Below are 26,905 nucleotides of genomic sequence, written 5' to 3' on the forward strand. Positions count from 1 at the left end.
GATCTAATCAAAATCGATTGTAGAGTGAGGTTTACACCCACTTATAAACTATAAATTATCCTTATCTAATCGACGTGAGACTTCTAACAATTTCATATATATCCCACTTTCCGATTCATAATCTCTTCAAACCAAACTTTCTCACCACAACCACAAATCCTTCTTAAATCTTTCCACCATCTACATTTTCACTAAACACCCTTTCTTTCATCCACTTTCTTATACAAGAAATCATGTGATTAGATTTCCACTTAAATGCATCCAAAATGAGAAAAGGGACACAATATCTTCTGTTCTGTGTGAGTTTCCAACCCACCTCCCATATATGAAACTTATCCAACTTTTGTGTATGCAACAATAATGGCTAAAGCAATCGTTCAACCCACCAAAAAAAAGGTGACTCTTTAATATTCCAAAGAGCAACGGTCCAACCACCCAAAAAACGAAGCTTTAAAAATTATTAAAAAGATAAAATTTCTAGAGATTAATCAAAAACACGATGCTGGTTATGAAAATTACATACCAGATTAACGATGATTTATTTTAGGTTTCCAAACTCACCAATGACGACGACAATACCCAAACCTATTAAATGAATTTTTTTTTCAATACTTGTCTAATAACAATATTTATATTATAATTAATATAAATGTTTGATTGTTGATAATTTATCTTAAGATAAAATTATTAGTATTATTTTTAAGTGATACTATTTTACAAAATAAAATTAAAATATATTTTTTAAATTTAATTTTATTAAGTGACTAAATAATGAAATATCATAAAAAAAAGTAGTATAGAAAAAATAAATAATATCATAAAAATATTAAATAACAAAAAACTGACATCAGAAGCAAACTTGCTTTTTGTGTGGAATTGATAAACTCAATTGCAAAATAAGTAAACTCGTATCAAATCACGAGTTTAGAAGCGTGTGTGCGAGTTTGATAGAAATTTTGCTTAAATCAAATTGCAGGCATATGAACTCCCAATATTAGGATTTTTGTGTTTAATCTCATTCTTCTCCTTAACTTTGTCGCGCATGACCTTCTCACCTTACCTAGTCACAAAACACATTAATGGTTTTGACGTTATTATTCTCGATCTTCGTTAATCGTTGTCATAGTCGTGGTCATTATCGTCCAAGGTTGTTGTTACTCACTATTGCTCATCGTGGCACGCTTTCGCTTGTCGTGGGTCGCATATGCCGCGATTGTGTTTGTCGTGGTCACAGGCACTATTTCGCAGTGAAAATAATTGCTGCTGTTTGGTTGCTTTTTAATTTAACAATCCTTTGGTCTCGCCTCCTTTGTTTTTAATTTTCGAATTGGTTTTAATTGTTGTACTTTTTTTTTAATTTGTAGTGGAAAATTAGATTATTAGGTATATAGACATTTTTACATTTCAATTTATCTTTTATGATATTTATATGAACTCTATGTGAACATATTTATTTCAAAAGTTAGATAATTTTGTAAATTTATTTTAATTAAAATGTTATTTATATAATTTTTTATGCAAAGTAAATTTTTGTAAGTTTACTAGTCAAGTTTACTGTGTTTTCAGAAATTCACGTAAACTTTGGAGTTTAACAATTTTATCTGAATAAATATAAATAAGAAAGTTTTTTTATTATATTATGATAGATATTTGGTATTAGTTTAACTTTTACATAATATATAATAAATGATTGATAATTAATTAAATAGTTATACGAACATGTAATATAATATAAATATAAATAAAAAATAAAATAACTTTCATACATATATGTAGCAAACTATAAGAAAAATTGATATTATCGACAATCAAAATCTGTCGATAATGTGTAAAATTTGTCGATAGATTAAACTACTAATAGATTAACAACAGTAAAAAATACATTGGTACAATCGTTTTCAGTAAATTTTGTCGACATTTTTTTCATTGGTCGTTTCATGGTAATTATTGACGTAAATTTCGTTGGTAAATCTATTGAAAATTACAGACCGAAAATTCGTCAGTAAATCTATCAGTAAATATCGCAATATGGTTAATCTTCTCCTTCCGCTCTCCTTCTTCTTTCACTCTCTTTCTTCATTTTTTTTATTTTTACCAATACAAAAGAACACATTAAAGGTAGTGATAAACTTTGGTGTTAGCCGAAGTTATAGCAAAGGGTGCGGTTGTGGCAGTGTGTGGTGATGGTAGTGTATGGTTTGAAAGAATAGAGTCAGTTTGGCTAAACCAAGATGGAGGCGCCTTGATTGAATAAAGCGGTAACCTTATTGAACGAAGTTGGAAATAGTCTTAATTTGTAGCTACAATGAAGTGGAAAAGAAGAAAAAGATAGAATAAAAGATGGAGAAGTAGGAGAAGAAGAAGCTCCATGTGCAAATGAGAAAGAAATGCGAGAGAGATAATATATAAACATTGTCTCGCAGACAGAGAGGAAAAATAGGCGAAAAAAATTCTCGTTTGTTTTACCGATAGATTTTATCAACGAATTTTTTTGTTGATAAGTGAAATTTACATTATCGACGAATTTTACCGACAAAATCAACTGATAAATGAAAAAATGAGCGAAAAATTCTCACTCTTTTTACCAATGAATTTTTCGTCAATAAGTGAAATATGTATTACCAACTAATATATTTCTGTCTATAAAATTTCATCGATATTTCAAAATTTTTTGTAGTAAATATAAATAAAAAAAATAAAAACTAAAATAAATGTATAAAAAAATAAAATAATTTTCATGCATATATGACAATAAAATAAATATAAATGAAAAAAATTTAAAAATGTTAAATTCCTTAAAAACTAATTTTTAGAATACTTATCAACAAAATAAAATGAGTATTAAAATAAATTTTTTAATATTTTTTTCTTATACTATAACTAGACCTACTTCTCACTTTGATTTACCTATAAAATGAATAACCCACTTATTTTAAAAGTCGATTTTAAATAAGACATGGAATAATTACATTTGTTTTAACTTACAAAAAATTGTTTCAAAATATAATATCATTATGGTACAAATAGTGTGCATTTAAAATAATTATCCATTCATTATAATGAATTTAAAATTTATTTATTCCTGTGAATAAGAATATCTATCCACTTATGTGAAAACCTTTAAATATCTCTTCTCTTCCACATAACATCATCTTAAAAACTTTACTAAATAAGTCACTAGTGTTTAACACCATTGGGAAATTTTGAACCAATTATTGCAAGTGGTTCTAACTGGTTAAATTTTTAAACTTTAGATAACGAAACTTTCAATACATTTTATACTCATGATATAAATAGGATGGTTGACATTTTAGCAGATAATTATACGGCTTTATTTTTTTTAGACTAATAATTAAATACTATATATTTAAGATGAGAAAACGAGAAATAATTTCTCAGTAATAATATCAAAATCTTTAAATTTCGAAAGGTAAAATAAATTTTCTCTCACAAGTTCAATCTTGACAAGCCATTAAGCTGTTTGAACTAATACTTTAGGAGAAAAATATTTAAGAAAATAAAACTTCATTATATCAAACTGTTTGAACTGTCCACATTATACGTCTTTTCAATAATTGTGTAATGCCATTAAATCAAAAGGATAAGGTTGCCAAAACTGGTCCAAAATATATTTTCTTTATCTGGTCTGATCCTACTTTAAATTAATGGGCCATTTATAACTAGTTTAAAAATTATAAAAACATGTAATTCTATTAATGGAAAAGCCAGATAATATTCAACATATATACAAGCTGACCTAAAACGTAGTAAAAACCTAAAATCAGAGTTATACTCTTATGCAAAGGTTAATAACTTATGTTTATATTTCAAAATTCATTAATCGTTTATTACCATATAAACATTTATAAAAAAAATTAAATGAATAAAAAATATGAAAATCATCCGAAATCCATAATAAAAATTATCCTTAACGAAATATAAGTAAATTATATAAAAGATATAAATAAATATACAAAAATAAAATATTAAATTATTTATATTATTTGTTATTAATAAAAGTCAAAAGTTAACTATCACCATAATATTTTTCTCGTAAATTTTGATTGCATGCTTACATTAATGCAAACATTCATGTTAATTTTTATTTTTTTTGAAATTTAAAAGAAAAATTCACTTCTTAATTCAAAAAATCATAATAAATTAAAATATAATTACTCTTTAATAAAAGAAAACCCTCTTTCCAATGCAAGGATACTATAAAACTTAAACAACCATATAAGTCCAATACAAATAAAAGTCTATACTCTTAAAAAAATAGAAACATTACTCGCATGTTCACTTTGAATTTATCTAAAACTGGAATTTCATGAAGCTAAATCATTAATCTTGTTGATGAATAATTTCTACAATATACGTAAGCTTTTATTTTTATATTATAATGGAGTATGAAATTAGTAAAACATTCCTTTTTAGTAAAAATTAAAAGAAATGAATTGATTATAATTTACCCTTTTCTCTTCTTCTTTTTCCTTATTTTAATAGAGAAATAATTTTATTGGATGAAATAAGAGAGAATAGTAACATATGAGAGGACAATGGTTTGTTTGATGAATTTATATATATATATATATATATATATATATATATATATATATATATATATATATATATATATATATATATATATATATATGGATAATGATACTTTGACAACATTTTAACATTATCTATGTGTCATTCTGTGATTGGTCTATGTTGGTGTTTATGATTATTATTATTGATTGTGGAGTAATTTTGGACCAATAACAGAATAACAAACGTTAAAATGTTGTCAAAGTATCATTATCCTATATATATATATATATATATATATTAGGTAGATGCATACATAGAAGTGAAGTTGAGTATTCTTAGAAGCAAAGTGTTTGGTGTGAGAAAAATGATGATGGCTGAGGGAGCTGTTCCAGCAATGGAAACGACAGAAGTTTTTGAAAAAGGAGATATCCAATGGAAGCAATTGAAAGTTGATGCATCCACTGCTTCTTCTTCTTCCTCTTCCTCACCTCCAAAACCATTGCTGATATATACACCAACTGTGCCTGGTGCATACCCTGTAATATTATTCTGCCATGGCTTTTTCATTCCCAATACCTTCTACTCTCACCTCCTAACTCACATAGTTTCACATGGATTCATACTTGTAGCTCCTCAGCTGGTACATCTACTCTCAACGCTTTCTATTTTCTCTTTTCATTATATACATTGCACCTTTAATATTTCTATACAATCTCGTTTCACAGCAAAACCAAAAAAAGAAAGTTATGTTTATTGATCCAATTATTGTTAACTTTTATTTCAAACAAGGTGTCAGGGATCGAATGAAAAACAAATATACATGAGAAACACTTCTCTACTAATATTCTTATCTTCTATAAATTTGTAATGGTTTTTTTTTCGTGAGAAATATAATTTGAATGTTTATATATGCTGTATAATACTTATAATCTGGTTTATAATAATTGGAAATTATATTAATTAATAGATATGGTTAGTTTTCAAATGTAAATCTAAGTCTAGTATAAAATGAAAAAGTTGAAGATCACTTAAGATAAAAAATGTAAATTAATTTGTAATTTTTTTATGTTTTTAATTTATTTTAGAAAACTATTTTAGGATATTAAGAATCATAATTTCTCACATATTAACATATATAATAATATACTAATTTTCATCGTTTATAGATTCAATGATAATGTGTTTTTTAATATCATTATTTTCTAATTTTTTTTTTCAATTTATCACTTTGTCTTTCTTTCTTTTTTCTCACCCTTTCTTGATAGTCATCAAAGAACCCTATAACCTTAGATAGAATTCTAATTCTTTTTATAAACTAATATCATCAAGTTGATTTTATTTTATTTTTTTATATAACTTTCTATAATAACCAATAAATCTTTATATTTTATTAAATCTCATACAGATCTATCATAATATTTTAAATAAATTGCATAATAAAAATAATTTGTCAATTAATTTAAAAAAAATCATAAATTCATCGTTTTAATATTTTAAATTATGAGTTAATTTTTTTATATGAATTGGACAAGTCCTATTAATATCGTATCACTTTAATTAATTTTGTGTGTGATAGAGCAATCAGATATGAAGCTCTAGAAGAGAAATTTGAGGTGAACAATTTTTTATTCCTTTTGGGTTTCTCTAACAGTTTTTACATTTATTCCTTCTTAGTTTTGCAAAGGGTTGCCAATGCTTGAACCCAGTGAAGTAAAATCTGCAGGAAAAGTTGCAGATTGGCTAGCTGAGGGGCTTCAACCTTTGCTACCAGAGAAGGTTGAAGCCAACTTGGAGAAATTGGTAGCATCAGGTCATAGTAAGGGTGGAAAGACAGCATTTTGTGTTGCACTTGGTTATTCAAAAAGCAAGCTAAAATTTTCAGCACTGGTGGGCATAGACCCTGTGGCTGGAATATCTAAGTCTTGTGAAACAAATCCTCATATTCTGAAGGGAGTGCCAGGATCCTTCAATTTGAACATGCCTGTTGCTGTGATTGGTTCTGGGCTGGGTCCAAAGAAGAGTAATTGTTGCACTCCACCTTGTGCTCCTGATGGGATGAACCATAAGGAGTTTTTCAAGGAGTGCAAACCACCTTGTGCAAATTTCGTGGTGGCAAGGTATGGTCACATGGACATGTTGGACGATGAAACAGCAGGAGTAATTGGGACATTATTGTCAAAATGTGCGTGCAAGAATGGATCAGGTCCTAGGGATTTGATGAGAAGAACCATTGGAGGCTTGGTTGTGGCCTTCTTGAGGGCACAATTACATGACCACTGGAAGGATTTTGATGCTATTTTAGGGAATCCTAACCTTGCTCCAACTCAATTGGACAACATGGTATACATTCCATCATCATAGTTGTTAGGATTACATGACTTTGATCCCACATCGAACAGAAATATATATATATATATATATATATATATAGATAGTGTTTGTCTTATTCAAGGAGTTATCCTAAATCACGTTTGTAACAATTGAGCGCATTTACATATTATTGGAAACGCGCTTTTCGCAGGTGTCTTTACAATTTGAATTTTATATATACTTGGCAATGTTACATGGTAAAAAACATTACTACTCTTTCATTTGATCATAAAAATAAGGCATTTCAAATTACTTTATTAACTTCTTGCGTTCGTGAATATATTGACAAGTGTTTCTGATATTTTTATGTCAGGAAATGTATTTAGTGTTTTCTTTTGGTAATAAGAGGACAGAAGAAGAAATAAAGCAGCGTTTGGATAAACATTTCAAGATTTTAAGGAAGTCAATGCGTATAAGGAAGGATTTAGCTACTTTAAGTTTGTTTAATAAGGTAATATTTGGATTATCGTTTGTTTATTGTGATCTGACTTATTTCTAAATGTCGTATAATTAATATTATTAATTTATTCATTTTAAATTTAAATAAATATTACTTAGTCAAAATAAAATGTAAATGATACCATAAAGGATTATCTAGTAATTTCTCCTTGACAACAACTTGTTTTATCTATTGTACACATTTGAAGAAGCCAAAGCCCAGTATGCCAAATAGGCTGGACAAACATGGGCTTAAAATGCCTGTAAAATGGGCCTGGTAATAAGATCTTCTGTATAAACTGAATTTTTTCCCATCATCTTAATAATTTCTAATTGCACCTATTAATTTTCAAAACACATGAAATATGTTTAGAAACAAGCTTTTTTTATAATAAAATTCTTTCCAGAAAGAGCTCTTTCTCCTAATCTTCTTCCTATGCAACAGATAATGAACGTACAATGACAATGGTGCAATAATGATGATGGTAACAGTTACAATGGTGGTGGTGGTGTATTATCCTCTGTCTATTCTATAACATAATAATTATATTTAGAATTATAATAAATATTAAGCTTTTAAAATATATATGTATCATAATTTATATCTGTTTATATATATTTAAAATTTAAATTTAAATTTAATAATAGATTTCAATTTTAAAAATACATATTGATTTTTAGTTTTACTTATCTTTTTTTTTTCATTAAAGTAGATAAAAATTGCAATGCGACTTGATAGACTTGGATTTGATCGAAAAATTTGATCTCATTTAAAACAATAAATTTAAATAATTATACGAAAAAAAGTATAATTTAACCAGAGAATCGATAAATAAATTATTTAAATTTTAAATTAGTTGCGCATGATGAATTGACCGTCTAATTTAACTATTGATTTCGAGATAATATTAATTTAAATAATAAATGGCTTAATCACCGTCATTAATTTGATATTGAATTTTTGATCTATAGAAATGTGGTATAAAGTAGTTTTTATATTAATATAGTATTTCGTAAACATTTGAACATGTGTGTGTTATAAACATTTGAATTTTGAGGGGATGGAATTGAGAAATATTTTATTATCTTGGGATACTCCTTAATTTAGAAAAGCAGGTTCAGTAGCATGCCTAATTAATCCCTCTTCCATGCATCATCATACATTACTAGCTCTCTTTTTTCTAGTAAATTTCCCTGGCCCACAAAATCACCTTATCGATTATTTAACAATATTTAAATTTATTTTTTTAATTATGACTTTGATTTTCTTAATAGGTTTATTAACTATTGCTGGAAAAGAACATAATTATAGAAACCTAATTAGTCCTTTGAATTTAATATTGTCACACCTGTACTTCTCTGTATTAGTGTTCTCACTTGTTTTATCTTAGTATTTTCTTAACCAATATTCTTATCTGAGGTAATTTTTTCACAAGTTTATCACGCTTCATTCTACAACAGTTTCACCATAAACTAATAATAAAAAGTAACACTAATATATTTATATTCATTTGTATAATGTTCAATTTTTTTCATTATATTTAATGTGAAATTTACACTCAAAATCTTATGACAAATTAATAAATGCTTCAGACAAGAGTAAAGATGCAAGATTACTGATAGATCTATGGTAATAACTAACAGTCATTCTTTGTAAAGTACAGAAGAATTAGCCTTGATTTTCTCGCCAAAGATAAAGAAGGCAGTGAAATGAAAAGAGAAGGAACATGAATCTTGAGAAAAGGTAAAGTAGGATGGTGGTGTTGGTGCTTCATACAATAGTGAAATAAGCTTTTTGTGCAGATTGATATGTGAGCTTATCATTAATCGTTGTTCTGCACTCTGTAGGCCAAAATCGACTGATGTAAGCAATGATAAATCATCAATGATCATCTGAGCAGCATGAAGATTAAAAGTTGAAGGTACCATAATTTTAAGGCCCCACACGTTGCATCATCATCACAGCCACTTTAATTGTTCAATAAAAATACAACCCCCCTTTAATTTTGACTTAGAATGGACCAAAATAAACCAGTAAATTCAATGATTATGTGCGTGAATTCACGCCAATTTGATCTCTCTTTTGCTTTTCCCATATGAATTATTGAACAACAACTGAGCTGATGATTATTATTGCTTGGCGTGCTTAAAGTATATATAGTGTACAACCAACATAATCAAATGTAAAACTATGAACCAATTTGCAGATAAGTTGATTGTAGAAATGCATAGCATACCAAATGCATTCAGAAATAGTAACATTTGTCAATTACACTTGAGATTTACCATTTAAAATGAACAAACTCATACATCTTTCTTTAGTTTATTTTCATTAGTGTTGTGTTTTTCTAGTAATCTTCTCTTAAATCTTGTGGGATGTGCTTAATTTGCCTTCCACACACAACAGATCAATGATCATTACAGCAGATCTGAACAAAAAATGGAACTTTCAAAAGATTAGGTGTCTACAAAAACAAAAACTGCACCTTCTAATCTGAATATGACATGTCTTCCACTAGGTAGTTTTTCACTTTTCAATTGACAATTTCACATTCAAAATAGCAAATCTAATGATCCTCACTTATTTTTTCCCATTTCTCATAGTAAAATCTTGTAACAGTGATATGTCTAATAAAATACTGAACACTTGACAAGAATATGATGAGTCTTAATCATTATGATCAGAGGGATTTCCCATTTCCATTAGACGACAATTAAGAAATGGTTATTAATTACTGCCTTTTACAACACACCGATTAATCTTACAGTGATCAAAATTCAAACCCTTTTGCATCAATGAAACCACAGAGATTACTCTCTATTGGCAGCACTCTATTCCTTGTAATCCATTGCACTATGCAGCACCCTCCTTTATCATGATGGCTACTGATTGTGAAGTTCATGTCACTAATTTCCCAGTGCGTGTTATGATCATCATAAGAGAGCATGTGGCTTTATAATAAAAGAAGCACACATGGGTGTAAACAAATACTCACCACATCAACATCACCGAAAGGTACCACGGCCGAAATGGTGGGTCAGAGACATTCATGCATGCTAGTAGAAATTTTGGAAACACAAGTGAAAACAACAGAACATTTTTCTGTTGTAATATGTAATTTAAGTATGTGTTAAGAAATCTAAGTTTAAATCTTACATTGAATAGATAGAAAATTAAATATCATATAAGAAAAAAAAACTATAAATTTATTGTCTTAAATTATTTTAGTTTGGAAGTAATCTTATCACTTTTATTTTTATATATATATATATATATATATATATATATATATATATATATATATATATATATATATATATATATTAGTAAGTCTCAATTAATTACTTATAAAATTGTTCTGTCACATTCAATAGTCTTGTGTAATTCAACAATTAAGATTAAGCATAATTTAAATATTCTTTTCTTTTTTTATTTTCTAAAATGTAGATAAAATCGTGAAAATGAATAATACTTTTGACTATGTCACTGGACTTACTTAGGATTAAAACAAATGTTGATTTTGGGAGAATTAATTTCTTTTCTTATGATTACTTATTACTGGACATTAATTTTCTTTTATCTATGCCACTGGAAATTCCCTTTAGGCTGAAATCAGCAATCTAGCTTTTTGACTGAAAAATAATTTCACCACATGTTTTGGAATCATCTTTCTTTCTTTCATTCTGTCCTTTTACTCCAATTTTCTGAGAGATTGAAATTTTGCACCACTAACAGTAGGAAATAATTGCATCTCAATTTGGCTATAGTTTCAGTCTGATCTGTTAAATCGGTTTGACCACCAAGTTCCACCGAAAGGTACTAAAATGTTAATTATAACATGCAAAATTTCAACCCTGAACTATATGACCAAACCATCTAAGATATAAAATAGCCATATAATCTTGACTTTCAGACACTAAGAAGAAGAAAAATTATAACATCAATAAACTACAAGAAGAAAAACTGTGCAGATTACATCCGAAAGTACTCAGTTTCGTTAAATATTTAAAAAGCGATTTGTAACATTTTACAGTAATATTTACTGTTACCTGAAATCATTAAGCAGTAATTTGGATGCTAATAAATCTCTGGAATGAAGTAATTTTACCTTTAAATAGTGGAAAGTTTAAAGTGGTGAAATAAGGGACAAACCTAGCTATTCACTCTCCTTCAGTCTTATTTTACTTTAGCTTTTCGGTAAGCTCTTAGTATAAATAGGGACTAAACTCAACCGAAAATGCACCATCACAGAAGCAATTAACACATATTCCTCTCTCATTCTCACTCAAAACACAACCCTTTTTCATCCTAATTGAGGTGAAAATGAAGACAGCACACATTGCTTTGTGCACTTTGGTGGTGCTGCTTGTGGCTGAAGTTCAAGTGTCAATGGCAGTAACATGCAGCCCAGTACAGCTGAGTTCATGTGTGAGTGCAATAACCTCTTCAACTCCTCCATCAAACCTATGCTGCTCCAAGATCAAGGAACAGAAACCATGCCTTTGCCAATACCTCAAGAACCCCAATCTGAAGAGGTTTGTGGACTCACCTAATGCAAGGAAAGTTGCTAGCACTTGTGGAACTCCCTTCCCAAGGTGCTAAGTGTTAAATCTGAAGAGGGTTTCTCTGCCTGATTATGCATGATCTTCATCATGATCTCCAAGTGTTCTGGCAAGAGACTAGAGAGTGAAAGAAAATATATATATATTTGTGGTATCATCGTATATGGTGTGGTTTAACGTCTCTATGTTTTCATGTTAGTAAAAATGTACTAGTCCTAATGGATATGTGATGCTTTGCTTTCATGTCATTCCATTTCAGTTCCTTGGTGTGGTCTCATCTTACGTAACGTTAGCTGTTGCAAAAGACTGTATTTATAATTCAAAGAATGATCTCATTATGTGTCCTTCTTAACTCTCCTTTCACTTTCTCTCTCTCACTCAATTTGTCACTGACATTGCTTATTATGACAGAATTTAACATAAATGCCAAGCCATAAAAACAAATGGAGAAAACAGATAACAAAAATGTTATTTGGTTGCACCATTAGTTGCCTTAACTATGATGAGTATCCATGATTGTCGAAATGCCATAATATCAAACACTTTTTGTCACATTCTCTTGTATTATTTTCTCTTCCTCTATCTAGCACTCTCATCTGAGTTGGGAAACAAAGTTTCTGTACATGCGAATTGTTCCCGTAGAAAAAATCTTAATCATGTATTAAACATAGACAATCAAGGTTTGTCATTCACGAAAGTGAAAACAGTTTTGGCTTATATGCCCACTAACATGACACACTGATATATAATACTCAGTATGAACGTTAAAGGCTATTTAAAGGCTAGTGAAATATAAATCAGAGACCTGCAGATCATATATGAGTATTATATATAGATAACTTTCTCAACATATATATGTGAGTAATTTTCATCAGACATGATAAAAATTAATGGCTATTTTAAAATTACATAGCCACTATCAGCATTAATATTTTAGTCTAAACTATCTGCACAAGATTTTTAGGTGAAGATTTGCCATTTACAGTAATGTGTATACATGTCAAGAGTCTTTCCTCTCTCACTTTTGACTCTAACAGGAATCTAGATATGGTGATGGAAATTATCTTTGTGTAGTTCCTCTTTTTGGTTATAATGATATTTCTTTTCTTGTGTTCTTCTGATAGAATGTGGAAGGAAATACTAACCTAGTTGGAATTACCATGGTTCTCCCTTGCCTGCCTTCTTTCAATTAAAAATAAAATGTCAAAAGTCAAATCATCTCACCTTTATAATTAACATATATATATTTATCTTCATTATCGTATTTGATTTTAAAAGTGAAATATTTCTCATGTCAAGATAATATTTTAGATTATGTGGAATACTTCCTAGAACAAAAAACTCATGTTAGCTGTTATAGAAATTTCTTAATGCAACATAGATTTCAGAAAATTCATTTTAGAATGAATTAGAAGTAGCCTACGAAATAAATTGGGTTTGAGAAGTTGGGCTTTAGGCTTAAAATATCGGGCCCAATCTTGGTGGGTCATACTGGTTTCAGTCTCTGAATCAACCCATAACCTGTCTCTTTCTTGCAGCGTTGGTCTCTGAATCATGTGTGTGACTGTCACCTAAAGGTACAATTCCATACATAAAATACAAAAGTAAGCGAAGTACACACATTGACAACATGCTTCTTGTATATGATGGGAATCCAAATGAATGGATCAGTTTATTGGAACAAAGAACATAGTCCAAAACAATAATTTTGAATTGAGAAATGCGCCAAAATCAATTAGCATTTACAAGACTTTTTTAATGGTACCGTAATATACAAACATGAAATCTATCACAAATTAAGCAAGTTTGTAATGGGATTCCAGCCCATTAACCATGGCCTCTTGTCGGATGGAAGCACGAAGTTCAGTTCAAACATTTCCTTTGACATGTTCCCTCCTGTTCGAAATCCCACAAGCTTTGCAACTATTTCAGCACTCTCCTGTACATGGATAGGATCATGAGGATCAGTCCAGAGTTTGCAGATAAATTGCATCCTCTTCTGCTTCCCATCAAGAGGAACATCCCATTTCATATATAACACTTCCCTCTCCTCCAACGACAAACGTGATGTCAGTCTCTTGGCCAGAAATTCCCTTTCTCGTTTCAAAGCTCTCATACTGCATAATACAAAAATATATATCATTGAAAAACTTTAATTCATAATGGTTAGCGTAAGTGTTCATATATAAAGACAGTTTAAACTGCATATAATGTATGTTCATTATGAGTAAACTGATGAGAACCTTGATGACAATGAGATAGTGGTATGTTCATCCCCAGCATGAGGAGCTGGGCTTGCATTCCCATGTTCTGCTAGTTGTTGTTGCAACCATGTCAAACGCCTTAGTTCTACTTCCATGTATATTTGATCAGCTGGATCTCCCTTGAATAACAAATAGAACTGGGTCCTATGGATGATGGAGACATAACATAGATCCCATAATTCAAGGATCAGCTGTCGTTGCTCTTTAAATGTTATCTGCCACGGGACCTGGGGTTCCTCCTGTTCACATGGGTATTCTTCGTTGTCTATGTTGTGACCATTTGCTTCGTTTGCTTCAAGTTCAAGCACCTTGATATCCAAATAAAAAAACATCAAATACATTAAAATGAAGAATGTGCAATGGCTTCAAAGTATGAAGATTTTTTATCTACAAATATCCAAAATAAAAGAACATGAGTCTAAAGCTATTGGAAATTCATTAAAATGAAAAGTATGCAATGTATTGGAAGATACTTTATCATCCAGAAAACATACCTGGCAAACAAGTAACTGCTTTTGGTACTGCAGTTTCGCCACACGTTCTTTCAATTCTGTCACATATGCTCTTATACTTCTTACATTCTCCTCTGCTGCATTCTGAAACATTTTCTGCATTTTCTTCACGTTAACCGAACTAGAACGTCGATAAACGGGAGTATTTTCCTTCGATGAAACATCTCCAGCTTCTTCACTCTTTGTTGGAGTCTCCTTCTCAGACTCAGGCATATCAATTGAAATAATATCATCATTCTCGGGAGCTTTATTTTCAACATCCGGTTCCAAAACTTGCTGTGTAATAGATAATGGTGAGCAGGGAGATCTTAGGAAATTTTGGCGATTGGCAGCATTGCTTGAAGACAAAGGAAGCAACTTTTTCCTCCTGTGTTCCTTTTTATGCTTAGGGGAGGCTTCATTGGGTGAATGTTGAAAGTTATTCGGGAGAGACATCACCAACTTGTCTATGGACCTCTGAACATTTTCAAGCTGCTGTTCCAGATTTGCAATGGTGCTGCCTTGTGAATGAAGCCGGGTAATCTCCTCCTTGAGATTAGCACTGACACTCTTGTTGACAGAAACCATGCAACCAACTTCAACCTCCTTTGGTGTTGTTGACCTGACAGAACGCATTTCCCTTATTTCTGCTTGCAGTTTTGCAATTGTCTCAGCTGCATCTTGGTTACCTAATCTATGACATGCCACTTCCTTTTGTAATACTTCCAAGGCTCTATTGGCTTCTTCACCTAGCTGCTCTTGGAGATGCTCAAGCTTGCGAATTTCATGCATAAGGGTAAAAGGAGCAGTAGACGACTGCCTCAAGGACTGTCTTAATGCTGATCTTCTTACGTTCTCACATCCTGGATCTGGTTTAAAAGATGATAGTGCACCGGTGAATGAGAGGCACTTCTTGACTGGGAGATGTGGTGATTCAACTGGGTTGGAGACCTGAATTGCAAAATGATCTTAAAGTCAGTTGAAATCAATCATTACAAAGATAAAGGGGTAGATAAAAAAGAGAAATATACCTTTGGGTCATCCTGAAGCTTTCTGCGTAATTCATCCACCTGAGTTTGTGCAAGATCTCTCTGGCGTTTCAGCTCTTCAATTTCCATTTCCATCTGGAAAAAATCAGGTAACAATATTCAGTACATGTTATGATACTTGTTCCTCCTAATGATCAGTTTTCATTTTCCTATTTACCTGTTGAATTTTCCAATCCTTTTCATTTGAAGGATCGGGAGTGCGCAACACTGCCTCCAGCCTTGCAACTTCCTTTTGTAAATGTTTAACAAGTTGTTTGTCTGATACAACCTATTGATAGAAAACTGTCAAATTTGCGTCTTCTTATTTGGAAAACCAATAAATGATTATCAGGTAACTGAACATATCGTTACCATGTTAACTTGGGCGCTATTTGTTACTTCCTTTGCCCGGGTAGCAAACAAGAGAGTGTTTCGTGATTGTTCCACATGGCTCAGTGCAGGACTTAAAGTACAAATAATGGCAGTGCGAGCATTCCCACCAAGGGAATGTTGCAATATACGTGTAAGCTTTGAATTCCTATAAGGTATATGTCCACTTCTTTTTCCAACACTGCATATGATGATACGAATACAAGTAGTTAGAAGAGGGTGAAAGTAGTACTCAATTCTAATAGCTCTACTAGACAATATTGTCCATTATAACAACTAAATTCACTTCTGTAAAACAGCGTCGATTCTGACCTGAGCTTCCTTATAACAGTTGTAAGAGTCATCAAGCTGAGGTTAATATGGCAGCCTTCTTTCAGCCTAGTGCCATCTGCATGTGTCTGTGAAGCCCTCTCACTTCCAGCAAGATCAACAAAGTTCTGCAATCACAGACATGAATTATTCAACAAGAACTAATTCATCCAATTAAAAGTAAGCGGGAAACCTCAAATTACCAAGGTTGCGACAAAAGATTTCACACAATCTGTATTTTCACGAAGGGTACTTTGAATTGTCTGCAATATACACCAAAAGGAAGAAAAATATGATATTCATATTAATTACGAGAGGGAAAGGAAAATAGGATGATCTTCTGAATTTCAGCAAATAATTGTACTACTGTCACTGACCAATCTTATTATCTGGTGAGACCGCGAGCTGTTATCATTTAGAGCAGTTTCGCCAACCTGCCTTTGAGCTGCCAATTAAAAGAACTTTAATAAACTAAATTGTTTTAATGCGCAACAGGTATATAACATCATACAAGCATGGAAGTTCCCTACCTTCACAAATGGAGATCAAATGTCTCAAATGCTTGTCATCTTTTACTGTCTCTTCCACTAGTTTCTCAACCATAGTACCTTTCTACATTACATGAAGAATATATCGTTAAGAAGGAAAGAAATGAAAAAGCATGCTACTGAATTGCTTTCTCATTAGAAAAGAAAAGAAAAAACTTCAAAATATCTTCAAAGATAAGGCAGAATATTAAAATATAAAAATTTTAAAATTCATGATCAGGAAGTCCCCAAATTGTGAGTTTCTAAACCATAGTACCTTTCTACATTACATGAAGAATATATCGTTAAGAAGGAAAGAAATGAAAAAGCATGCTACTGAATTGCTTTCTCATTAGAAAAGAAAAGAAAAAACTTCAAAATATCTTCAAAGATAAGGCAGAATATTAAAATATGAAAATTTTAAAATTCATGATCAGGAAGTCCCCAAATTGTGAGCTTCCTAGTATTAGAGAAAACACTAAATTGGAATCTTACCTCAGGATCATCAAGAAGCTTCAAACTGCGACCAGATTCTGAATTTAACAAGTCCCTTACATTCTCATTGTATATCTCTAGTCCAGATATTTTTATAGTGAAATCCCTTTCAGGAGACTGTAATAATGCCAATTGAAATATCTTAGTCACGCAGTTCACCAAACTTCAAAATTGTAATAGTTTATTACATATATTAAACTAAAACTCAGACAAAATATTCTCTTCATGGCAACAAGAATTCAATTCTATAACTGAAAAGAATGTGAACTACAATGAAACCTTGAAGAAACTTACGTTCAAGATATGTTTGTAGATATCATTGACAGCCCTCTCTGTTATGCCTCTCATTGTATATGTTTTTCCACTGCTAGTTTGTCCATAAGCAAAAACTGTAGCTGCAGAAAATAAGCATGCAATGGTTATGTAATTCATTCTCCAGCAGATAATGGACGTTTAGACAGAAAAAAACAAACATCTGAAATGCAGTACCGTTAATGCCTGTTAGTGCAGATAATGCCACATTCTTTACTTCTTCGTATACTGCTTCTGTTACTGAAGCAGGACCAAAAACTTTATCTGCAGGGTAAAAAGCTAGGTCAACAAATATTAAAAAGTTTAAGATATTAAATTAAGAATTGGATAAAAGAAACTGTTAATAACTAATCATAGCAAAACAAGGTGAGTAATTTCATTTGATACCAAAAGTAAATGAGATAGGTTGGGCAGCCCGTTCTTGTGCAGGTGGTTTATACACAATAGTATAATCATTGATGCAGTCCCATGCCACCTGATCTTTGGCTAATTGCTCCCTTTTGTTCAAAGGTCTTAACCTTACTGTGACCACAATCTTCTCTTCCTTAGCTCTTGACCCTCCTGGAGTTGATACCGGAGTCCTAACTATCTTCGAAACTGGTGTTCCTGGGGTTTTCAAAGTCATTTTCTACAAAAAGTAGTGAGAAAATCATCAACAATCAAAAATAGGGAAAATTTAGTTAATAGATCAGTTCATATTCAGGGTTAGTTCATAAGTTCTTGTTCAATTTTCAAACATTGAATTGATGTTATATCAAATGAGATCTCTCCTAATGTGACTTGAATCGTGCTAAAGAAATATCAAACAAGAGAGTTTCACCTAAAGAACATTTGAGTTGAAGATTTTTTAACAAAAAGAAAATGAGACTGAAGTTGTATAGATTCACTATAGAATACTTTAACGGGAAAAGATTAAGTTTAGCAAAGGATGAAATGAAATTTAATTTTAATACACCAAACACAGAAAAGGGAAAGATTACATTGCATGTTTTAAATTTTATTACATCAACCACTGATTTTAAGCATTAAACTGAGTAAAGGAGTAAAACAGGGAAGTAAGCAAGTAAACAAAGAAGCACATTAATAATAGATTCCAATCCTCAAATGGAAAATGCAAAATCAACTCATCAGAGAGTTCAACAAGAAATCGCCAAATAAAAGGAAACGCAAGCATAAACTCACATCAACCCTAGTTGAGTAATTTCTTCAACTCAGATTTAGAAGAAGGAGAGAAAAGCGAAGCTGGTGAGAGTTGAGTTCAATTGGAAGAGCAATGGCTGTGTGTGGCAATTGTGATGATTCAAATGATAGATAGCGCATTGGTGTGTGTGCACGACGCCACCATTTCATTTGAATTCGGGAACTCTTCCAACGGCTAGTTTTCTTTTCTTTTTTAATTAAATAATATCTATTACACTATAGTTTTAATTAATTGTTATTAATTTAATTCTGAGTTATTCCAACGTTTTCATTCGCCAGATAATAATCATTGACGGACACTCAAGCAGTGGGACCTGTTTTGAAAACTAACGTTTTCTGTTTTGTTTGCTTCTGAGATGTTTTATTTTTTTACTTGCTTTTATCAAATTAAAAATTTTTTTCCGACAAAAAATGTCAAAAAGAATAAAGGGTTTTTCTTTGATTTTTGTATTTTAGTCTTTTTAATATTTTGGAGAATTTTATCTTAAAACTTATCTACAAAGATATTGGTAAGTGTTTATATTTATAAACTTTATTTCAAATAATACTGATTTTGAAAAGATAACTTTGATTAAAATTAAGTTTAAGTAAAATGGTGTATGCACAGAAACTTGTATTTTAATAATAAGATTTGTAAATACAATTTTCAACTAAATACAAGAGGTGCTTTGCTTTCCTTCTACTAAACTTACTTCTAAAGATAAATAATCAAACACTTTAACAAATTTTAAATTAGATGTGGTTTTTAGTTTTGGAGTGTTCATGAAATTCAAACATGATAAAATAAAATTTGGAATATTGCTATTGAAAATATTAAGCATGATAAATGGATAAATTTATTATGTATTTTATATTTTATAAATTTATTTAATTATTATTATCTAAATTATTTGTATAATTTGTTGAAAAATTATATATTTATGTGTTATTTTAAGATAAATAATTTAATCTTGCAAACTTAGTATATTTTTAATTTATAAAAAATTTATTATGAATTGTAAAATTGTAAGTTTTTTAAAATTTATCGTGGAATTTTATATAACTTAGTAAACAATATGTAATGAATATATAAAAAATATATAATTTTAACAATTATATAACTATATTTTACTATAAAAAAGTCATATAGATTATACCATTATATATTTTATTATTGATTTTGGTGTTATTTTTCAATTAGGGTTAAAAATACATTATTTAACTATATTATTACGACAGTATTTCAATTAATAACTAATAAAAACTTTATTTGAAAATGTGGAACCCAGGTTGAAAATAGAAAGAAAAAAAAACTGAAGCATAATTATGTAACTGGGACAGAGAATAATTAATATGATTATAGAGTGTTATAAATTAAATTTAAATTCAAAATTTTCTATTTTAAATTAAAAATAGAGTTCCCAAATTATATCTTCATCTTTTTCAATTTTGACAAATTCTTACATAGATAATAAGAATATAACTATTGTGTTTTTCTTCAAAGAATATACACATAATAAAATTTTAATCTATATTTATATATATAAAGAGATTTTTCTTTTTGATATTTATTTATTTTTTATTTTTATCCTGTAAGTTATTGTTTTATTTAAATTAAACTGGTTTTTTAAATTTAATTATTTTTTAAAATTAAATAAATAAAAATAATTTACTAAATAAATAAAAATCACTTATGAAATAAATAAAAGTTGTCTATAATTAAATCGTAAAATTTATTTATATTTATTTTAATAATTATAATTTCATTATTTTTGTTATCATTATAAGTATGAGTTTTTACTATAATTATATATAATTGTATATAGTTTTTAATATTTAGTTGATAAATATGCAATTGTCATTTGATATTTTATTTTAATATTTAAATAATTATATTTTTTTACTTTGAATAAAAGGTTTTAGTTATTGGTAACTAACAAAAGTATAATTATTCTGAGGATGATACAACATGTCACATAAGAACTAAACATTATTATGCTTAACTGAGATTATTATTTTAATCTTCCAAAATAGTCAAGTTTTTTTTTTTCATGTTATAGTTTATGCAATGGGAACTTAAAAGAAAGTGGGAAGGTTAAACTTCACTATTACCACTTATTATTGAGTAAACTGTTTTATTTTTATTTCAGATGTAATTTGTAAATATCAACAAATCATTATGTAAAGTTATGAATATAAATTTAGATGTACCTTCCTAGTTAAAAAATAAATAAATATATTTACTAACTCTTTTAATAATTATTCTTGTATCACTATTATCTATTTTCATAATAATTTATGCATTGCTCCATCAAAATATATACTTGATTTAACACCATCCTGATAGGTATGATATTATAGACACTCTCATTATTTTTTTTATTAATTAAAGTTGAAAATATAGGTCAATATTACACACAAAATTCAAAAATGATAAAGGAGAAAAACAAATATAGTAAAATTTGAATCTTTTTCAGTAGAATTTCTAAACGAACCAATACTATCATGTCTAAAAGTAAGCTTACTTACTAAAACATCATTTTCCTTACTAATAAAGAATTACTCATACCTAAAAGTCCTTAACTTTTTAAGATAAATATACCAAGAAATATCTCTAACTTAACTAAGGGGTATAAAGTATATTAATTCATGGTTAAGACAAGTATAGTAATTCAAAGAAAAGAAAAAACTCTTTGGTTTCAAGTCAGAGGCACTCAAAATCGATTTTGATATATATGAGTGTAGAGAGATTCAACACACATATAAATCTTCACACGGGTAAGATATTGTCCGCTTGCTTTTGATACTATACTCCAAAAGACTTATGTGAAACTTTGTTTGTATATTAACAATCATCCCCTCAAACAAAGGACTATGGTTCTCCACTTCTCCACAACAAGAGTCTTTTCTTGTATGTTTATATGAAGTCAATCTTGTATGTTTTTATCTTTATTAATTTAGCAATCACTTAAAAAATTATTTCTTACTTCAATTTTGAAAGTAAAAATAGTAATGTTTATATGAAAATTATATATAAATATAAAAGTCCATTATAATAATTATACACTCAAAATCAATTTTGAAAACAAGTTTCCAAACAACATTTATATGAAAATCACATTCATATTTTATGTTGTTCAAACAAAATCACTTTTAAATCACTTTCATTCAAAATCAATTTTACAAATTCACATCAATTAAAATTAATCAATTCGACCAATCCATATCCAAACACACCCTAAAACATACCTAGAACATACTTCAATAATCGAATAATCATGTTTGAAAAGAGGCAAAGAAAAATGAATAGTTGCACAAGGGAAGAAACTAAAAGATAACCACCAAAAAACTAAAAGGGAAGAAACTTTAGTTCAGATAAAAAGGAGAAATGAAGAACAATAGACCCTTGGCCAAGACAAACATGATAGGAATCCTATTGAGACAAGAGAACTATAAATAAAAATAAATAAATCTAGACACAACCAATCGAATGTTCAGTGCAGGTCCAATACTATTGGTTTAAACAGTCAATATGAAAAGATCGCACAAGTGGTTAAGTTAAATTTTCAAAAAGAAAAGCCAATCATTTATGATTTTGCAGCATCACCAATCAATGCATTGAGTTTCCCAACACATCTTTGAATTCTCAGACATGAAAACTGAACAATATTTCATTGGGTGGGACCATTGACGCTCCAACGTGCCTATTTCACACACTCCATGTTTTACAATTTTGCCCTAAAAGAGTCATATCAGATTTGGTAATCGGGTGACATGTTATCTTCTTTTATTAGAAAACCTTCAGAGCAAAAAGCACTATTTCTCCCCCAATTAATTCTAACCAAACATGCCACTCATACTGCCAACAACACAATTCATACTTGTCTAAATACTACAACTTTGATAGAGCTTATGATTAACATCTCAAGAATACAACACTTCTTTTAAAATGGTAAACTATTGTACAGCCCATGTAACAAGGTGTTCACCAGATACACTTACTTGGATCCACAACAGTACCTTGTCATGCAGAAATTACATATTCCATCAATTCTTTTCTAAATCACAACATAACATAACTACCAGTATATATTTAGACTGAAAACTCAATCGTTATTTTAGCTCAAAAGTCTGGGATCATCTAGCTTAATCTCACATATTCTTCCGTGAAAACCTTTTTTGTTGCATGTTGTGCTTTATCTCCCATCCATGAGAATTTTACACTTATGTGACAGTTTTTCTCCACACAAAACCCCTTTTCTTTCTTTTATTTTAACTTTATCCATCTCTTCTTTCTTTTTCTTTTTTTTTTTTCACTTTAGCAATCTCTATTTCACTCTTGACTTGAGACCAGCTCATCTTTTGTGCTGCTTAAGCTTGTGTAACAGGAAGAGGAATCCACATTAGAAGTGCCAAACATCAGTCTCTATTGATGGATGGACCATACCAAGTTTGAATTGAGCAATGAACACAGAAATTTAAGGCTAACAGCTTTAGCCATCAGAAGGTAATGACATGTCATCTCATTTGGTTCACCTGTGGTATGTGCCATGTGATTTGAAGAACTGATAATCTGGGTGATTCACTTGAAGCTGCCGTAACCAGTTATCTGCGTCCTGCAAGAGAGAATTTGCTAGTTGACTCTCTCTAACTCCATTTTGTGTCCATATAGACCCCTTTAACTTGTAGGAAGCCATTGCAAAAGTTGGTAAGGAAATCTTTGGTACACCATCCACGTGATTTGGATAAACCAAAATTGGACCCTGGGTACCTCCATTTCCTGCACAAATCAAAAGAAAATTAATACACATTGAAGGTAAAGTTATAAAACTCTAATTACCTTTACCTTTTTTGTAATAAAGCATTACTTGCATGAAAAAGTTTATAAAATCAATCACCAAGTGAAGTAATCTATTACTAGAATAATTTTTCAGAGAGGCATGCTTCTAACAAATTATTCCTTATCAAAGATGAAAGATGAGGAAATGCACTAATGCAGAACATTTGCACTAAATGCACTAATGTAGTTCTTCCCTTTGTTCCTTTTCTTCCTGCTCTCACATTCCTCATAGTCTTAAACTTATTTGATTCCTTGTATGCTTAATGTGTTTGTCTTAATATATGTGACTTTTGATTATTACTTTTGAATTAGCCTTTAATTTTGAAATCTTTAGCATTTATAATCTACATTTAAACTTTTAGACATGCTGCTATGTGCCAGTGTTTGGGATTGAAAAACTCTTTAGATGCGTATTTCATATTTGATTCTCTAAAGGAATATTTTGTTTTCATAATCTTACGTTCTTGAGATTTTGTAAATAGGTAAAGAAGAAATAAGTTTAATATGAAAGTACATCTAATAACAATGAGGCCAAATGTTGACGAATCTTGGCATTAAAATGCATGAGTAAATCTAACAATGACATGTACATTAGATAGCTGCATTACAATAAGTAAGAACTACAATGCCACTGCAGATCAAACATAAGGTTAAAGTTCCATGATTACCTGTCAAGGGTGTATGCAGTGTATGGTATGTAAGAAAGCATGCATCTAAATCTTTTAATGTTGGACCAGTGGGTATTCGATATATAGGATACCTGAAAGATGCATAAAAAATGTTAGATAGTAGAAAATGCAGCAATAGTTACTAAAGCAAAAAAATCAAGTTGTTCTCACCATGCTACAGACATCCAACTAACTGGCAATAAATCACAACTTCTCAGTGACTTGAGGCTAGGATAGTGCCGTGCAAGATCAAGTATCTGTCCAAATAAAAAAAAAACATATAAGATGGATTGTTTAAATTAACAGCAAAAAAGCCACACATTAATAGAAACCAGTACTAACCTTGTCAGTCAATGGTTCACGACTATAAGGAGGATCGTGATCAAAATACTCAAAAAGAAGATCTTGAGAATTCCCAGTTTCACTATCATCGCTAGAAAATCCCTCTTGCATTCTATTGCGCTTATCATGTACAGATAGCCTGCTCATTTGAATCGAAACGTCACCTTTATGATATTGACCATTTCCTTGCGCTACAAAAAGTTCAGTCCTTTTTCCAAATTCACTGTCACTGCTTCCATCACTGCTTGAATCTCTGTAATAATCACCATCGCTGTCTTCACTGGTGTACCTGATGACAAAAAAAAAAAGGAGACATGGTATGGTTACACACAAAAGCGCAGTAGTGCATTCTTCAGAAAAACATACAATAAGACATGAAGCAATGTATTGTTGGCATACTATTGACAACATACAGGAATCAGTCGCCAGAAATAAAGAAAGAATCCAAGTTAAAAAGAAGTTCCTAATAATTGAGATGAGAAATTGTTAATACCTTGACTTAGTATTTGACTTCCTGTCTGATTGACCATATAGCTGAATAGCCGACAAATAAGGAACATAGTATTGGACAACAGATTGTCTTTGATCAAGTACCAGAGGGACTCCTGCTCCATATACACTCCACTCCTTAAACGATTCCCAGAGATCATTTAGGGCAAAGTAAGATTGATACTCTACATCACAAGTCTTCCAACCTCTCATTGTTGTCTACACCCACAACATAACAAAACCAAGTCCAGAGTAAGTAAGCTGAGTGAAAAAGGAGTGAAATTCATCAATCTTATGCCTAAAGCTGGTAAAATATTTCTGCAAGATTTAGCATTCCATCAACTGTAAGTTAGATACGAACAGAAAAAAGACCAAAAAACATGTGTTTGATTAGCTGTTAAGGTTGAATCATCCAAGATTACATTTATATACATCAGCCAACATGATAACGTTCACATATTTCACATATTTCGTTCATTCTGACAAACTGACTCTTGGTCCAGAATTGATATTCTGAATCAACTTTTGCATTCGATTAAAAATCTACAGAGTTTTACTACTAACTTGTTTTGAGAATAAAAACACTCAAACATAAATCAGTTTACTTCAAACTCAATTTTAACCAAAATCAATTTGGCAATTTCACACTCAAACATAAACTAAGTGGATATTGTTGTACTCTCCAAGTCCAGTAAAGTAAAAATCATCACTCAGAAGATAACTCAACTCCATAATTGCATAAAGGAAAAGACGCATAATGGACAAGATGAGATCAACCTTAGCTAAATATTGAGCTGGGACTAAAGGAGTTGTGGACCCCAGAAACCGATCAATGTTGCTAGCAGACTCTACAGAAGAGCAAGAAGATGGTTTGCTCAACAAGTATGAAGACTCGTTGGGATTCCCATTCTCAGAAGCAATAAGTTCCCTCTCTGAAATTGAATCAGCACTCTCAGTTTCACCACCCTTCTCTCTTTGTACCAGTTTACGCTGATTCTGGTTCTTCCTTGCCTTCACCGGAATGTAAAAGTGATCATCACCACGAACACCTCCAAATTGCAAAGCCGTCCCCAACATTTTCCACCACTCTCAACAAAGTAACTTTTCAAAAAAACAAAAAAAAAAAAAAGAGAAATATTGTATTATCAAGAAAAGAAGAATAATACCAGACCCAGACTGAAAAAAAAACTAGTCTTTTTTTTATTTTTCCAATGAAGGACCAAAAAACCAAAGAAAATTCAGAAGCCGGTCAATACTCTGAGTTTCTTTCTAGACTCTACACACACAAATGCTTTGAGCAAAAAGAAGATCAATACATGGGAACAGTGGTTATTTTCTGGGAGTTTCTCAGCAACCAAACACCAATAAGGAATAAAAAGATAACAATAATGAAGTTCTGATGAGAATCTGAAGATGACAGAAACCCAGAAGAGAGTTGGCGTGAAGAAAAAGAGGATCAAAGAATGTGCGAAAGGGAAGAGGGGGAGGGTACCTTGATTGATTGGATGAGAGAAAGTAGAATGAATTTGAAGGAATATATGCGTGAAGTAATGAACAGAGACAGAGAGAGGGAGAAGAAAAGTTTCTTCTTGAACCACACTGGAACAGAGAAGAATGGGCTTATAGAAACTTGGTGCCACCATGAGGGAGAATATCATGTGCTG

The 26,905-nt window shown here is 30.5% G+C and overlaps 3 protein-coding genes and 1 pseudogene across 3 annotated transcripts; 2 read left to right on the top strand and 2 right to left on the bottom strand.

Annotated features, from left to right (window-relative positions):
- The first annotated feature begins 4,876 nt into the window (after positions 1–4,876).
- Positions 4,877–7,133, top strand: LOC124824349 (chlorophyllase-1-like). The gene is made up of 2 exons (XM_088114356.1): positions 4,877–5,176; positions 6,211–7,133. Exons 1-2 carry the CDS (start codon positions 4,901–4,903, stop codon positions 6,895–6,897), a joined length of 963 nt encoding a protein of 320 aa, XP_087970482.1. The 5' UTR covers positions 4,877–4,900; the 3' UTR covers positions 6,898–7,133.
- A 4,445-nt stretch (positions 7,134–11,578) lies between these two features.
- On the top strand, positions 11,579–12,251 carry LOC124824348 (non-specific lipid-transfer protein 2 pseudogene; annotated as a pseudogene).
- Positions 12,252–13,529: 1,278 nt separating this feature from the next.
- LOC124824353 (kinesin-like protein NACK1) lies at positions 13,530–19,041 on the bottom strand. Its single transcript, XM_047296782.2, has 15 exons — positions 18,906–19,041; positions 18,111–18,351; positions 17,901–17,987; positions 17,706–17,806; positions 17,412–17,528; positions 16,920–17,001; positions 16,767–16,834; positions 16,593–16,652; positions 16,393–16,517; positions 16,063–16,261; positions 15,869–15,979; positions 15,694–15,786; positions 14,666–15,613; positions 14,151–14,479; positions 13,530–14,024 (listed from the first exon to the last, which is right to left on the bottom strand). The coding sequence occupies exons 2-15, from the start codon at positions 18,346–18,348 to the stop codon at positions 13,697–13,699; spliced, it is 2,886 nt and encodes a 961-aa protein (XP_047152738.1). The 5' UTR covers positions 18,349–18,351; positions 18,906–19,041; the 3' UTR covers positions 13,530–13,696.
- A 3,718-nt stretch (positions 19,042–22,759) lies between these two features.
- On the bottom strand, positions 22,760–26,883 carry LOC148199882 (uncharacterized). The gene is made up of 7 exons (XM_088114320.1): positions 26,734–26,883; positions 26,019–26,342; positions 25,246–25,460; positions 24,753–25,041; positions 24,582–24,667; positions 24,411–24,502; positions 22,760–23,682 (listed from the first exon to the last, which is right to left on the bottom strand). Exons 2-7 carry the CDS (start codon positions 26,316–26,318, stop codon positions 23,435–23,437), a joined length of 1,230 nt encoding a protein of 409 aa, XP_087970446.1. The 5' UTR covers positions 26,319–26,342; positions 26,734–26,883; the 3' UTR covers positions 22,760–23,434.
- Between the last annotated feature and the right edge of the window lie 22 nt (positions 26,884–26,905).

This window comes from Vigna umbellata, chromosome 4, assembly GCF_029865625.1.
Source record: "Vigna umbellata cultivar VRB3 chromosome 4, Vumbellata_1.0, whole genome shotgun sequence".
NCBI classification, from domain to species: Eukaryota; Viridiplantae; Streptophyta; class Magnoliopsida; order Fabales; family Fabaceae; genus Vigna; species Vigna umbellata.